The sequence below is a fragment of the Sphaeramia orbicularis genome, chromosome 16, assembly GCF_902148855.1.
Source record: "Sphaeramia orbicularis chromosome 16, fSphaOr1.1, whole genome shotgun sequence".
Classification (NCBI taxonomy): domain Eukaryota; kingdom Metazoa; phylum Chordata; class Actinopteri; order Kurtiformes; family Apogonidae; genus Sphaeramia; species Sphaeramia orbicularis.
The window spans coordinates 7,323,611-7,335,681 of NC_043972.1; the positions used below are offsets into that span (position 1 = coordinate 7,323,611).

Sequence of the window (12,071 nt, forward strand, 5' to 3'; positions counted from 1 at the left end):
TATCTGCTTATGTCACCTGAGGTTGTTTTTTTCGTTCTTTCTGCAGCTGCTGCAACACTTGTGACATTGAATTGGGTTAAGTGCAGATATTTTCGTTAAATATGGCTACATTAATCAGGAAGATCATCAGCACAAGTAAGGCTCCTGCTGCCATCGGACCGTACAGGTGAGGCATGATAGAGTTAAATAACTTAAATAACGAGTAAAGTCATTGAAGTAACGGAGGCCACATGTGCAAAGTAGTGGAACAGTAATGGTATGTAACCAACTTATACTGCACTGAGTTAGAAGTTTAAGGTACTTTACTACATGTATTATGATGCACTTTTACTTCACTACATCTCAGAGGGCAGTTCTACATTTTACTGCACTTTTTGTCATTCAGTTTTACAGGATCATCTTTTATAACGTATTAAATTATTGTAGTATTAAATTATTTTATTAGTTAAAGCCATAACATTAACCCTCCGGTATCCAGGTGCGCCTTTTAGGCATATTCATTCATTTTAAAAAACTTCATATTATTTTTCACAATTTAAATAAGGTTAGAATTCAAAAGTTGTTCATTTTTGCATGATCTTTAAAATTTGCACATTGTAAACAAAAGAAAATTACAAGACTAGCATCTGTCTCCCAAGTGTGCCTAAAACGCACTATTTCTTCCATTTGATATATGATTAGGGCTGACCTTGATTTACAAAAATGAAATCAAATTAGAGCAGAAAAATAAATCAATATATAATATTTAATAGTTTCATTTATAGGTGTGCATTTTACGCACACTTGGTGACAGATGCTAGTATTTTTGAACATTTGACCTGGCGCCAAAAATACTAATGCAAATTAACCACTGTTGGAGTTAATCATTGACATATGCCAGGCTGCAAAAATCAAATAATATGTAATCCACTTTTTGTGTAGTATATTGAAAAAAAATGTTTGTTTTTTTTTTGTTTTTTGCATCCAAAAAAAAAAAAAAGGTTTGTTTACATTATAAAAAACACGGCTTTTAAAGGGTTAAAAAATGTGACAGTTATTGAGTATTTGGTATTTTTATTTACGACTCAAGTTGATGAAATAGAAAAAAGTGTAAAAGAATTAAAAACAAACTGTATGAACTTTTTTTTGACATTATTCCACAAGTGTGCAAAAAAGGCACACTTGGTGCTTAGTAGGGGCCTTACTGGACAGGATACCGGAGGGTTAAACATGTACAGCAGTAAAATGCACCATTCACATTAAGCAGTCATTTGACTCCGTAAACATAACATATAATTGAAAAAACTACTCCTTACTGCACAGTGACAACTTTTGCTGTCCTCAGAACACCTTTAAGTATTTCCTCTGTGTGGTATTAATACTTTTAAATGAGTAAAAATCTGAATGTCTTCCATTCATGCATGTTTGGAGAATGTGCAGTTGTGTTGGTTGCACTGTTGTTGGAGGGGGGGCAGGAATCACACAGTAAAATGTGCTTCTCTGGAGCAAAGTGCAGGTTTTAGTTTGTACTTTAACCCCACAATGGACTGCTATTTCTACTGATGTTTTTTGTCTTTCAGAAGTTCAGTTCAAGTTCAAGCTCTATCCTGACTTATTAATGGATATGAACACCATGTGGCTTCTGGGTCCATTTTACCTTCAGGAACATTTTGTCTACAGGGGAATAGTTTTGTCTTTCCCTGACTGATTTAACTTATTGAAGGTGAAAACCCTGTGTCCTACCTTAGATGACCCTCTGTTCATTTTGTTTGTCTTCCAGTCAAGCGGTGTTGGTAGATCGGACCATGTACATCTCCGGACAGCTGGGGATGGACCCCGCTAGCGGTCAGCTGGTGGACGGTGGCGTTCAGGCCCAAACCAGACAGGTAACCCAGCACAAATCCACCTTAAACAGGGAGTTCTGCAACATACTGTGTACAGTTGAACAGATTATTATTTCTCGTATCAACATGTTACGAATAAATCAAATATACTTTGAGGACTTTTTGACCAAACATTCAGGTTATAAACTCGTTGCAAAGGAAACACAAAGTTGCATTGACTTATTTTTCAGTTGTGCAGCCTTGGGATGGCTAACCTTGACTCGTCTCAAAATAAATCACTGAATATGCTCATTTTCCTGCAAAGTATAATAAAAACAGAAGAGGAGGTCACAGATGTCTCCCTATACATTTTCTTTTTATGAAACACTGATTGCCAGGGTGAACAATGTCCACAATAAAACCTTTTATTCTTTGTTAATTGCAAAAACCTCACTTTTCCTCCTTTAGGCTCTTGTGAACATGGGTGAAATCCTTAAAGCTGCTGGTTGTGGTTATGAGAACGGTAAGAAAATGTGCATCCTTATCTAAAAGTGAAACATTTTTAATAAGTCATTGAAATGTGGATGCAAGCAGAGGTTTTAATCTTTTTTTTTTTTCTTTACAGTTGTGAAAACCACGGTGCTCTTAGCCGACATGAACGACTTCACTAATGTCAATGATGTTTACAAGCAGTGTAAGTATGATTATCTATATTTGATTATCTATTTATATTCTGTTTTTCTACAGTTCTGTCAAGGTTATACAGGGTGTCCATAAAGTCTCTTTACAGTTTAACAAATTTATTACAAAAGTAAATGAATAGACAAATCTGTGGGTATTATTACAAAATAAAAAGTAGATATTGAAGGTTTTTTTGCCTCCTTTAATCCACCTCTATATGGACACCATTAGTTGCATGAAGCACATCCAGACGATACTGGATTTCTTTCCATGTCATCTGTATCGTAGCCTCATCAGTGGGGTCAATGGTATCAGTGAGCTTTGGCTTCAGGTCCTATATCTTTGTTCCATACACAATATTTTTAACATAACACCATAGAAAGAAATCCAGGGGGGTGATATCTGGTGAACAAGGTGTCCAGGGAAATGTAGTGGAAATGTTTGATTTATGAACCCACCAACATGCAGTTCCTAATGTGGTGGTGCACCGTCTACCTGGAAAATGATATACTCAGTGCCAATGAAAACGCAACACTTGAAGATTCTTTTTTTTTTTTTTTTTTTTTTTTTAATCTGTGAGGATTTTTATTCCATAAGCTCTTTGGAATTAATCATAGGCCATTTCTGTACAGTAAAAAAAAAAAAAAAAAAAATCACATCCAAATTTGTTGACAACAAATAAGGATAAAGACAGAAACTCAAAGACCCCCAAAACCAAAAGTCTCAAAGCGGTCCTGGAGGTGCTGCAGCTCAATGTAGTGATCCTGCTGTGGCGTGGTCACACGTGCTCGTCCAGGTCCAGGTCTGTCTGCAGCTGAGCCAGTTTCTTCATGCCTCTGTTGCATCCTGACTATGGTGGACACATTGCATCCAAAACGGCGCGCCACCTGCCGAGCAGAGATTCCGGCCTCCAGGAGCCCCGTAGCATGGCATCTGTGGTCACGTATCAGTCTAGGCATTGCTGAGTTATTGCAAATGATTTTGGTGCTTTTCAGTTTGCCTTTATATACAGAACATGAGCACTCCTTAACTGACCACAGTTCCTTAAGTTGAGCAGTTCATTGCTGAGCAATGAGAAAAACAAGTCTTATGAATGCAGACAAGTTCATTCAAGCGTGACAATAGCTCAACCCGTCACAGGTTGTTCAGAAATTGACTGGGATTATCTGATACAGGTGAAACTTAAACATACTGATGCAGCTCAGGAACAATAAAACACATTCAAGTGTTGTGTTTTCATTGGCACTGAGTATAGTTGGTTGAAGGTCATCCAGTTGTGGTGACACATATTCAGTCAAAAGGTCAAAGGTAAACATTTGCAATAATCGATCTCTCGTTGAAGAAAAATTAACCAATGATTTGATTGCACATGATGCCATAATGTAATAAAAACTTTGATTACCACTGACTACGTAGAACAAATATGATTAACATGTTTCGTCAACCACTTTTTTTTTTTACACTTAGTTTTTATTATTTATCATTGTCATACAGAAAATAAACAACAATCGGCAACAGATACTAGTCACAATCTAATAGTAATGATAATTTAGGTTACAGTTATGAAATAGCAATCAAGTTACTTAATAAATTTTTTAGAGCAGCAGTTTATATAGAATTTCACAGGACTATGAGACAAACCACTCATTGTTTTTAAAGAAACTAATCCATTTGCCCCATCTTATCATGTAAAGTTCATCTTGCAGCCTCAGCATAAATGTTAATCTCTGCATTTTATGAATTTCATCAACAGTTTTCAACCAGTCCTCCAGCACTAGTGGATCAAATTGAAGCTATTTACGATTTTTTTCTTTTTCTTTTTTTTTTTACTGCAGCACCAAAGATTTTTAGAAGGTATTTATCATTTATTGTTAAATCATCAGGAAGATCTTCTAACAATAGTGACAAAGTGGGTTGCTGTAATTTAAAACCCCGAATCTGTTCTATTTTTATTCCAACATATTTCCAAAAAGTTGTAATTTTCATACAGGACCAAAAAATGTGGGTGTGGTTTGCCTCTCTGTCCCAGGAAACCCTTCCAGCATGTAGAAACTTTTTTTTTTTTTTTAAATTGTAAAGGGACTTTGTGGATACCCTGTAGGCTCTTCTACGCTGCAGTACAGATTGAGCCACTAGGTGTCAGCACAACCCAGAAAACCTGCTTCAATCAGACACATATTGTGCTTAATAATTAGGCTCCCTTTCACTCAGTTGTGTTCTTTAGACTCAGTTTTATTCATATTATAACTAGACCAAGGGGTAAATGTTGAGCAAATGCACCCGAAGCGTTCAGGGTCTTTGCAATTTTGTCAACATGTGGAAACAAAAGCCTGCAGGAGTGTGCTGAGTCATTAAGGAAAGTGAAACCTGAGCTGCTGCTTCTGGTGGATTAAGCCTCAAGTAAATGTCAAACAACATGCCACATCCACCGCTCACTTTACTCTGATTACAAAGCCCTGCTCATGGGAATCCACAGACACTCACAATGAGAAAACATCCATATTCACCTCAGTGGTATTTAACCCTTCCATGCATACTGGTCACTACAGTGGACAGCTATTCTAGAGCTGTTTTCTTGTATATTCATGCATTTTGTTGTTCTTTTTGTTTTTTATTTATTTATTTATTTATTTATTTTTACACATATCTTTATTAAAGTTTTAAGACACTACATATTTTTTCTGACATGAATTGGTAACATTATGTAGATCTCTCCTGAGCATAAACCCCCAGAATCACAAGCCCTCCCCATAGTTTTCACACAATTTATCAGTAAATTCATGTTTCTGTGTGTCAAAAATTAAACGTGTGGTGTCCAGCTGAGTGGACATTTTTGCAACTTCATGAAAAATAGTTTCATAAGAATTTTTTTTTTTTTCATTATTTTTTTTTTTTCATTTATTTTTTTTAATTTTTAAATTATTTTTATTTTATTTATTTTTCAGAAGAAAATTTTCAATCGCATTGTCTTTTTTCATGCCTAAAGAGGAATAAAAACACTCAGGAAAAAAATTTGATTAAGGTTCTCATAATTTGTGCATGAAAAGATTAAAGTAATTCAGGATGTTTGAGGTATTTGGAAAACTCTAATTTCAGTGAAAGATATTAATGTTATGATCTATGATTTATTCACCTGAAGAAGTAAAATAGGTGAAGTTCTCATACCTTTATGTGATGATCGTAGTTGGTTTCGTGTTCACGCTGCTGCTCCACAGAGACTAAATCAAGCAGAACAAGTGAAAACACCTGAGTGAATCTGTCAAGGTGTGGAAGACCTTCACATGATCATTCCTGTCACTTTATTGCACTACATTCACCAAAGAGCAACTATTATTTATGTCTGATAATGTTGCTTTCTGAATCTGTGTTCTTTTCTGTGTTGCAGCTGTTTTTATGTACAGTAGACTTTCTTTTAAACACATTCACAGATTATTTGCAGAATAGAGTTAATAATGCTGAGACTTTTCGAAAGAGTAGTACTTCAGTAAATCGGTTAAGTGTACCTGTTCTGAAATATTGCCCCTAATCTCTATTATTTTCTGTTTAAAACACGATTCTTTTTATAGTATGTATTAAATGTGATGATAAACTGAACAGAGTAGGTAAAGCACAGGTGAGATTACTGTCCCTGATAACACTGGGTTACAAAAAATGTTTTTTTGCAAGTTGTCTAGGTTTTTTCAACTGAATTAGGACCATTTTGCACCGCTAAATCCAAACATGACATCTGTTTTTCTCAATCAGGTCAGGTTTTTTTGCTAATTTGATTTTGAAAAATTTGATCTTCTCACAAAATTGATTACATTTGTGTGACTTTATCAGTTGATTTTTTATATAGTTCTCACCCAAAATAGGTTTTAAGAGAAAAAAAATCATTTTCTAACAGGATTCCTGTTAGGTACAATGATGTATTCACCGCAGATGTAGCAGAATACGTCAGGCTTATTTTTGCAAGATCTTCTAGTCCAAGCCATTTCATTCACCTGTAATATTAAAAAAACCATTAATCATAAATTGGCAAAAGTAAAATCTTCAGACCTCATTTATTGCAAGAAATATGAAAGAATTTTGTATCATATGATATGAAAACGCCCATAAATGTAAGCAAAAATGTTAAGAAGCCAATATGTAGCATAGTTCAGAAAGTTGACCTGATTGAGCAAAATTAATGTGATTTTTGGATTCAGCACACCAAAATTATCCTAAATCAGCTCAAAAAACTTCAACAATAAATTTGTTGTTGACCAGTGTTATTTATGTCTGATAATGTGGCTTTCTGAATCTGTGTTCTTTTCTGTGTTGCAGCTGTTTTTATGTACAGTAGACTTTCTTTTAAACACATTCACAGATTATTACCTCCGCCAAGGAGGTCATGTTTTTGCCAGGGTTTGTTTGTTTGTTTGTTTGTTTGTTTGTCTGTCTGTCTGTCTGTTTGTCTGTCCATTAGTGTGCAACATAACTCAAAAAGTTATGGACAGATTTGGATGAAATTTTCAGGGTTTGTTGGAAATGGGATAAGGAAGAAATGATTAAATTTTGGTGGTGATCGGGGGTGGGGGGGCCCATGGGGGGGGGGGCCACTGATCAGCCTTGGCGGAGGTCTGCGCTCTCCGAGTGCTTCTAGTTTGCAGAATAAAGTAAATAATGCTGAGACTTTTCAAAAGAGTAGTACTTCAATATATCTGTTAAGTTTACCTGTTCTGAAATATTGCCCCTAATCTCTATTATTTTCTATTTAAAACACGATTCTTTTTTATAGTATGTATTAAATGTGATGATAAACTGAACAGAGCAGGTAAAGCACAGGTGACATTACTGTCCCTGATAATGTTTCCTGTGCAAATCTGAATGCAAACGATCCTTTATTAGGGCCGTTAGTGGCACCTGTGATTAGTGAATGCATTTACTTGCTCACTTCTGGTTTTTCCCCAATTCCATAACAGATAATCTTCTGAATAAGCCGTTGACATGACCAGTGAAAGTGAATATTCATGTAAAATTCTTGTATATACCCATATAAATGTGTTTTTTCATAGTTTTCCATCAGTGACAGATGTTCCTCCCTGTTTTTTTGCTTCAAATATCTTCTGGTAAAAAAAAGTTCAAGGTTAATTTTGTTGTCATTCAAACGTGGTGGCGCATGAAGGAAAAAAATTAGTGACTTAGGTCCATCAGCTTAACATCAAAAAGCACATAATATATTTAGTAATAATTTTAGTAGTCAGTGCAGAAATAATTTAAACCTAAATCTAAAAATCTAAAAATGATGAAATGTAAAAATAGGTAAGATTAAATATTTTATTCTTATGGTGTTAAAAAATGGATGAAATAGATTTAAGAAGCAAAAGAACACCTAAAAACAAGAAATTTTTCTTCTTTTCATTTATTTCATTTTACTTATTTATTTATTTTCTATGTAGGTTTTAATATTTTTTTTTATGTAAGTTTGCTTACCTCTTGTATACTTTGTTTAAAAAAACAAAACACCTCAGTATGGCTCTCTCTAATGACATTTATCTGTTTCTCAAATTTTTATTTCCTGAAATGTTAATTAAAATTTTTTCTTAACGTGTCTTGTCCAGCATCATAACAGCAGAAATATTAATTTAATGCGCCATATTTCTCAATTGGGAAAAAAAAAATGTTCAGAGCAGTTTGTTAAAAACAGCAGCATCACATTGAGTCTGTGACATTCATGAGTGTCAGTAATGTCATCTAATAAATATTTACTCATATCCATAAAACCATTGATCTCCTCTGTCAAAAGGTTTAATATTAGGTGAGTTTCATGGACCTTTTTCCAGATCTCTACCGTGAATGACCAGTGTCTTTACTCCAGATGAGCATGTGGTTGATTTCTATACCCTGCAGGAAAATGTGCTAATTAGATTCATTAGATTAGATTCAGAATGTGATCCATACATGTGCAAATGTCCAAAGGAGGGAAAAGAAGAAGGCGAAAAGAACAAGAGAACAAGAAGGAGGAGAATAAGACTTTTCAGTACAAAGTTCTTTACAAAGAAATGGATAAAATACAAAAACATAAAGGATGTGAATAAAATATCATAAAAATCAAATAAAAGGTAAAAACAAGCAGATTAGATAAAACCTAGATATGTTTTCCAGTAAAAGTACATTTTCACAGGGAACTTTAACCCTTTCATGCATGAATTATGAGAACCTCAATCAAGATTTTTTTTTTTTTTTTTTCCTGAGTGTTTTTATTCCTCTTTAGGCATTTTTTTTTATGAAGCTATTTTCCATAGAGTTGCAAAAATGTCCACTAAACTGGACACCAAAGAAAGCAAAGAAAACAAGTATTTACTGATATACTGTGTGAAAACTATGAAATAAGAACATTTTATTGCTGTTAATCTGAAGTTTTCTCACATTTTAACAAACTCTAATACAAGTCATTACTCACTTCATAGAGATAATATGCAAAAAAACAAAAAAACAAAAACAAAAATCTTTCTGTTGTTAATTACAGTCTAATAACGGTAACGAGCAATTGATTTACACTCAAACATGTTAGATCAGGTTTATCAAGAACAGCAAAGTTCCAGTAATGTTATCAGTTGTAGTGTATGGGATGATGCATGTGTTGGCAGATATGAAACTAAAACAAAATCCATGAATATACAGGGTGGGGAAGCAAAATTTACAATGAACATTTAGTTGTTTTTTCTCAGCAGGCACTACGTCAATTGTTTTGAAACCAAACATATACTGATGTCATAATCATACCTAACACTATTATCCATACCTTTTCAGAAACTTTTGTCCATATGAGTAATCAGGAAAGCAAACATCAAAGAGTGTGTGATTTGCTGAATGCACTCGTCACACCAAAGGAGATTTCAAAAATAGTTGGAGTGTCCATAAAGACTGTTTATAATGGAAAGAAGAGAATGACTATGAGCAAAACTATTACGAGAAAGTCTGGAAGATACTATTAAAGAAGAATGGGAGAAGTTGTCACCCGAATATTTGAGGAACACTTGCGCAAGTTTCAGGAAGTGTGTGAAGGCAGTTATTGAGAAAGAAGGAGGACACATAGAATAAAAACATTTTCTATTATGTCAGTTTTCTTGTGGCAAATAAATTCTCATGACTTTCAATAAACTAATTGGTCATACACTGTCTTTCAATCCCTGCCTCAAAATATTGTAAATTTTGCTTCCCCACCCTATACAAGAGATCAGCTGTAGAATGATTGTCCACTGTAGTGACCACTGTGCATGAAAGGGTTAAAATAGACGCATCAGTATATCCTATATGTTTGAAATGTCAGAAAAGTGGAAAATACTGTTGAGATGACACCAATAATAGTGGAATATTATTTAGGATGAAAGTTCTTGTCCTGCATTAATAAGGGGTAAATGAAATTAAACAATTAGAATTATTATAATCATGTTTTTTCATATATCTTCTTTCTTTTTTCAGTTTTCAGCAGCAGCTTCCCAGCTCGAGCTGCCTACCAGGTCGCTGCTCTGCCCAGAGTGAGTGTTTTTCTTCTTTTTTTTTACATTGATCGTTTAGTGGAAAGCTGTCGTCTCTGCTCCTCGTCTACTCTCTGCTCTTGTTTTTTTTTTCTGTTTTTCAGGGTGGACTGGTTGAGATCGAAGCGGTTGCCGTCCTGGGGCCTCTGACAGACGCATCCTAACAACGGCATCGATCAGGAGGCGATTAAAATGTGAAAACTAATCATCGTTAAACTCTAAATGTGCCTTTTTGTGGACCAGTGTTCAACAAGATATAATACAATTAAATTCCCTGGAGGATTAATTCATTTTGCTATAGACTTGTGATGTTTGTACAGTTTTATCTAATGTAGCGCTGATGTGAACATGAGTCTGCCTGCAGGTTAACACCAGGCTCAGGGCACTTTCTCATCTTCATTAACATTGATGACAGACGTTTGGAGATGACGCTGCATTTTATTTCCATCTCATATTTCACTAGCGATAGCTGCAAAGTACCTAAACTTGTTTGCTGTATTAAATTACACCACTACTCTTATGTTGTTGTGCATCTGATGATACATGATCAAATATAAGTCATTAAAATATTGCAATTTACTTAAAGGGTGTTTTGTTGATTTTATCTGAACTGTTCACTTTTATTCTAAGCTCAGTTCATGATACATAACAACTGTTTTTATTCTTTATTTGTCATAAAATAAAATAAAATACTGTGCAAAAGTCTTACAAGGTCATAGTCAAAGAATCCAGTCACATTCTCTGTCTGTCTGTTCTTTGTTTTACCACTAAACGACCCTGAATCCATCTTTTGTAAGCAATTGATGAGAATCAGAATCAGCTTTATTTGCCAACTATGTAAACACATACATGGAATTGTTTACCAGTACATGTCTCTCTAGTAAATGAAAAATTCAAGATATAATTTTTTAAAAAAATGTAACAAAGTAAAACAAAAAAAAAAAAGAAATTTTATATACATATGAACTATAAACATAAGGGTGTAGTATAAACATCTGTACAGTTTAATGGCATTTCTTGTGCAATTAACTAGATTTTGAAGGAGCAAAAAGAACGCTGGAGTGTAATTACCTTTCTTTTGTGGCGGCTCTGGAAGAACTCTACAATTACAGTGATCATCAAAGCATGAAATGAAATTATTATGGACAAGAACACTCAAAAAGGCCTGAAGAACCATCAAAATAAAGATACAGAGGGACAAAAACTGTCAGATTTTCAACTAATAGTCTTTTTTCATTATGTTAATCTGGTTTTTGTTTCGATAATTGCTTGATTCGTTGCTTCTTGTAAAAAAAACAAAAAAAACACAAAAAAACCCCAAAACAAAACAAAACAAAACAGGCCGTTCTCCAAAACAAATAATTTAGTCATCATTTGTTTTGACAGTTGGTCGACTAAACGTTGCGGCTCTGATTTTTATTGCCTTAAATGAAAAACCAGTAGCACAGTTTTTGTAATCTGAAAAAGTGCATTCAGTTTACTTGTGACAAAAAAGAATGTTTATTAATGACTTTGAGGTGTCTAAAAATGATTTTCTCATGCAAAATGGTCCATTTTTGGTTATTTAATTATATTTGTTGATATTTCCGTGTCTCTGAGCCTCATTTTAAAGCCAGGCCAGTAATTCTATATAAACAGTCCTGTGCAAAAGTTTTATTCTACCTTTATCTTTGTTGTTTTTTCAGGGTTGAAATGATACATACATGCTTATTTGTCATTCTTTTTCTTCAACTATGACAAAAAAATACAGAAAATATGTGCACAGCCTTAAAAGACACATAAAAACTGAACTAAATGGGTTGTAAAGGTTAAAGTCAGTGTTTAGTGTGACCTTCTGACTCCATGACAAGAAGCAGCACAGACAAGTAAAAACATCTGACGTGTTGAATGAAACCTGGTTTAAAACATCAGGAAATGAATGCAATGAATTAAAAAATTAAAGACATCACATAGATACTAAATACTACGATGTTGGTTTGTAGAAACCATTTATTTATTTATTTATTTATTTATTTATTTATTTATTTATTTATTTTTAAATCCCTGATACTTTCGTTTTTTCTGCTGTACATACTTCACATATACA

At 34.0% G+C, this 12,071-nt stretch overlaps 1 protein-coding gene across 1 annotated transcript; it reads left to right on the forward strand.

The window, feature by feature from the left end:
* The first annotated feature begins 33 nt into the window (after nucleotides 1-33).
* Nucleotides 34-10,691, forward strand: LOC115435661 (2-iminobutanoate/2-iminopropanoate deaminase-like). The gene is made up of 6 exons (XM_030158224.1): nucleotides 34-166; nucleotides 1,760-1,865; nucleotides 2,271-2,325; nucleotides 2,428-2,496; nucleotides 9,930-9,985; nucleotides 10,090-10,691. The coding sequence occupies exons 1-6, from the start codon at nucleotides 102-104 to the stop codon at nucleotides 10,147-10,149; spliced, it is 411 nt and encodes a 136-aa protein (XP_030014084.1). The 5' UTR covers nucleotides 34-101; the 3' UTR covers nucleotides 10,150-10,691.
* The last annotated feature ends 1,380 nt before the right edge of the window (nucleotides 10,692-12,071 follow it).

Excerpts from the sequence above, each read along its gene's own strand:
- LOC115435661 (XM_030158224.1), top strand. The coding sequence starts at position 102 with ATGGCTACATTAATCAGGAAGATCATCAGCACAAGTAAGGCTCCTGCT. Across the intron at positions 167-1,759 it reads GCTGCCATCGGACCGTACAG|TCAAGCGGTGTTGGTAGATC; the intron begins GTGAGGCATGAT and ends TTTGTCTTCCAG. Across the intron at positions 1,866-2,270 it reads TTCAGGCCCAAACCAGACAG|GCTCTTGTGAACATGGGTGA; the intron begins GTAACCCAGCAC and ends TTCCTCCTTTAG.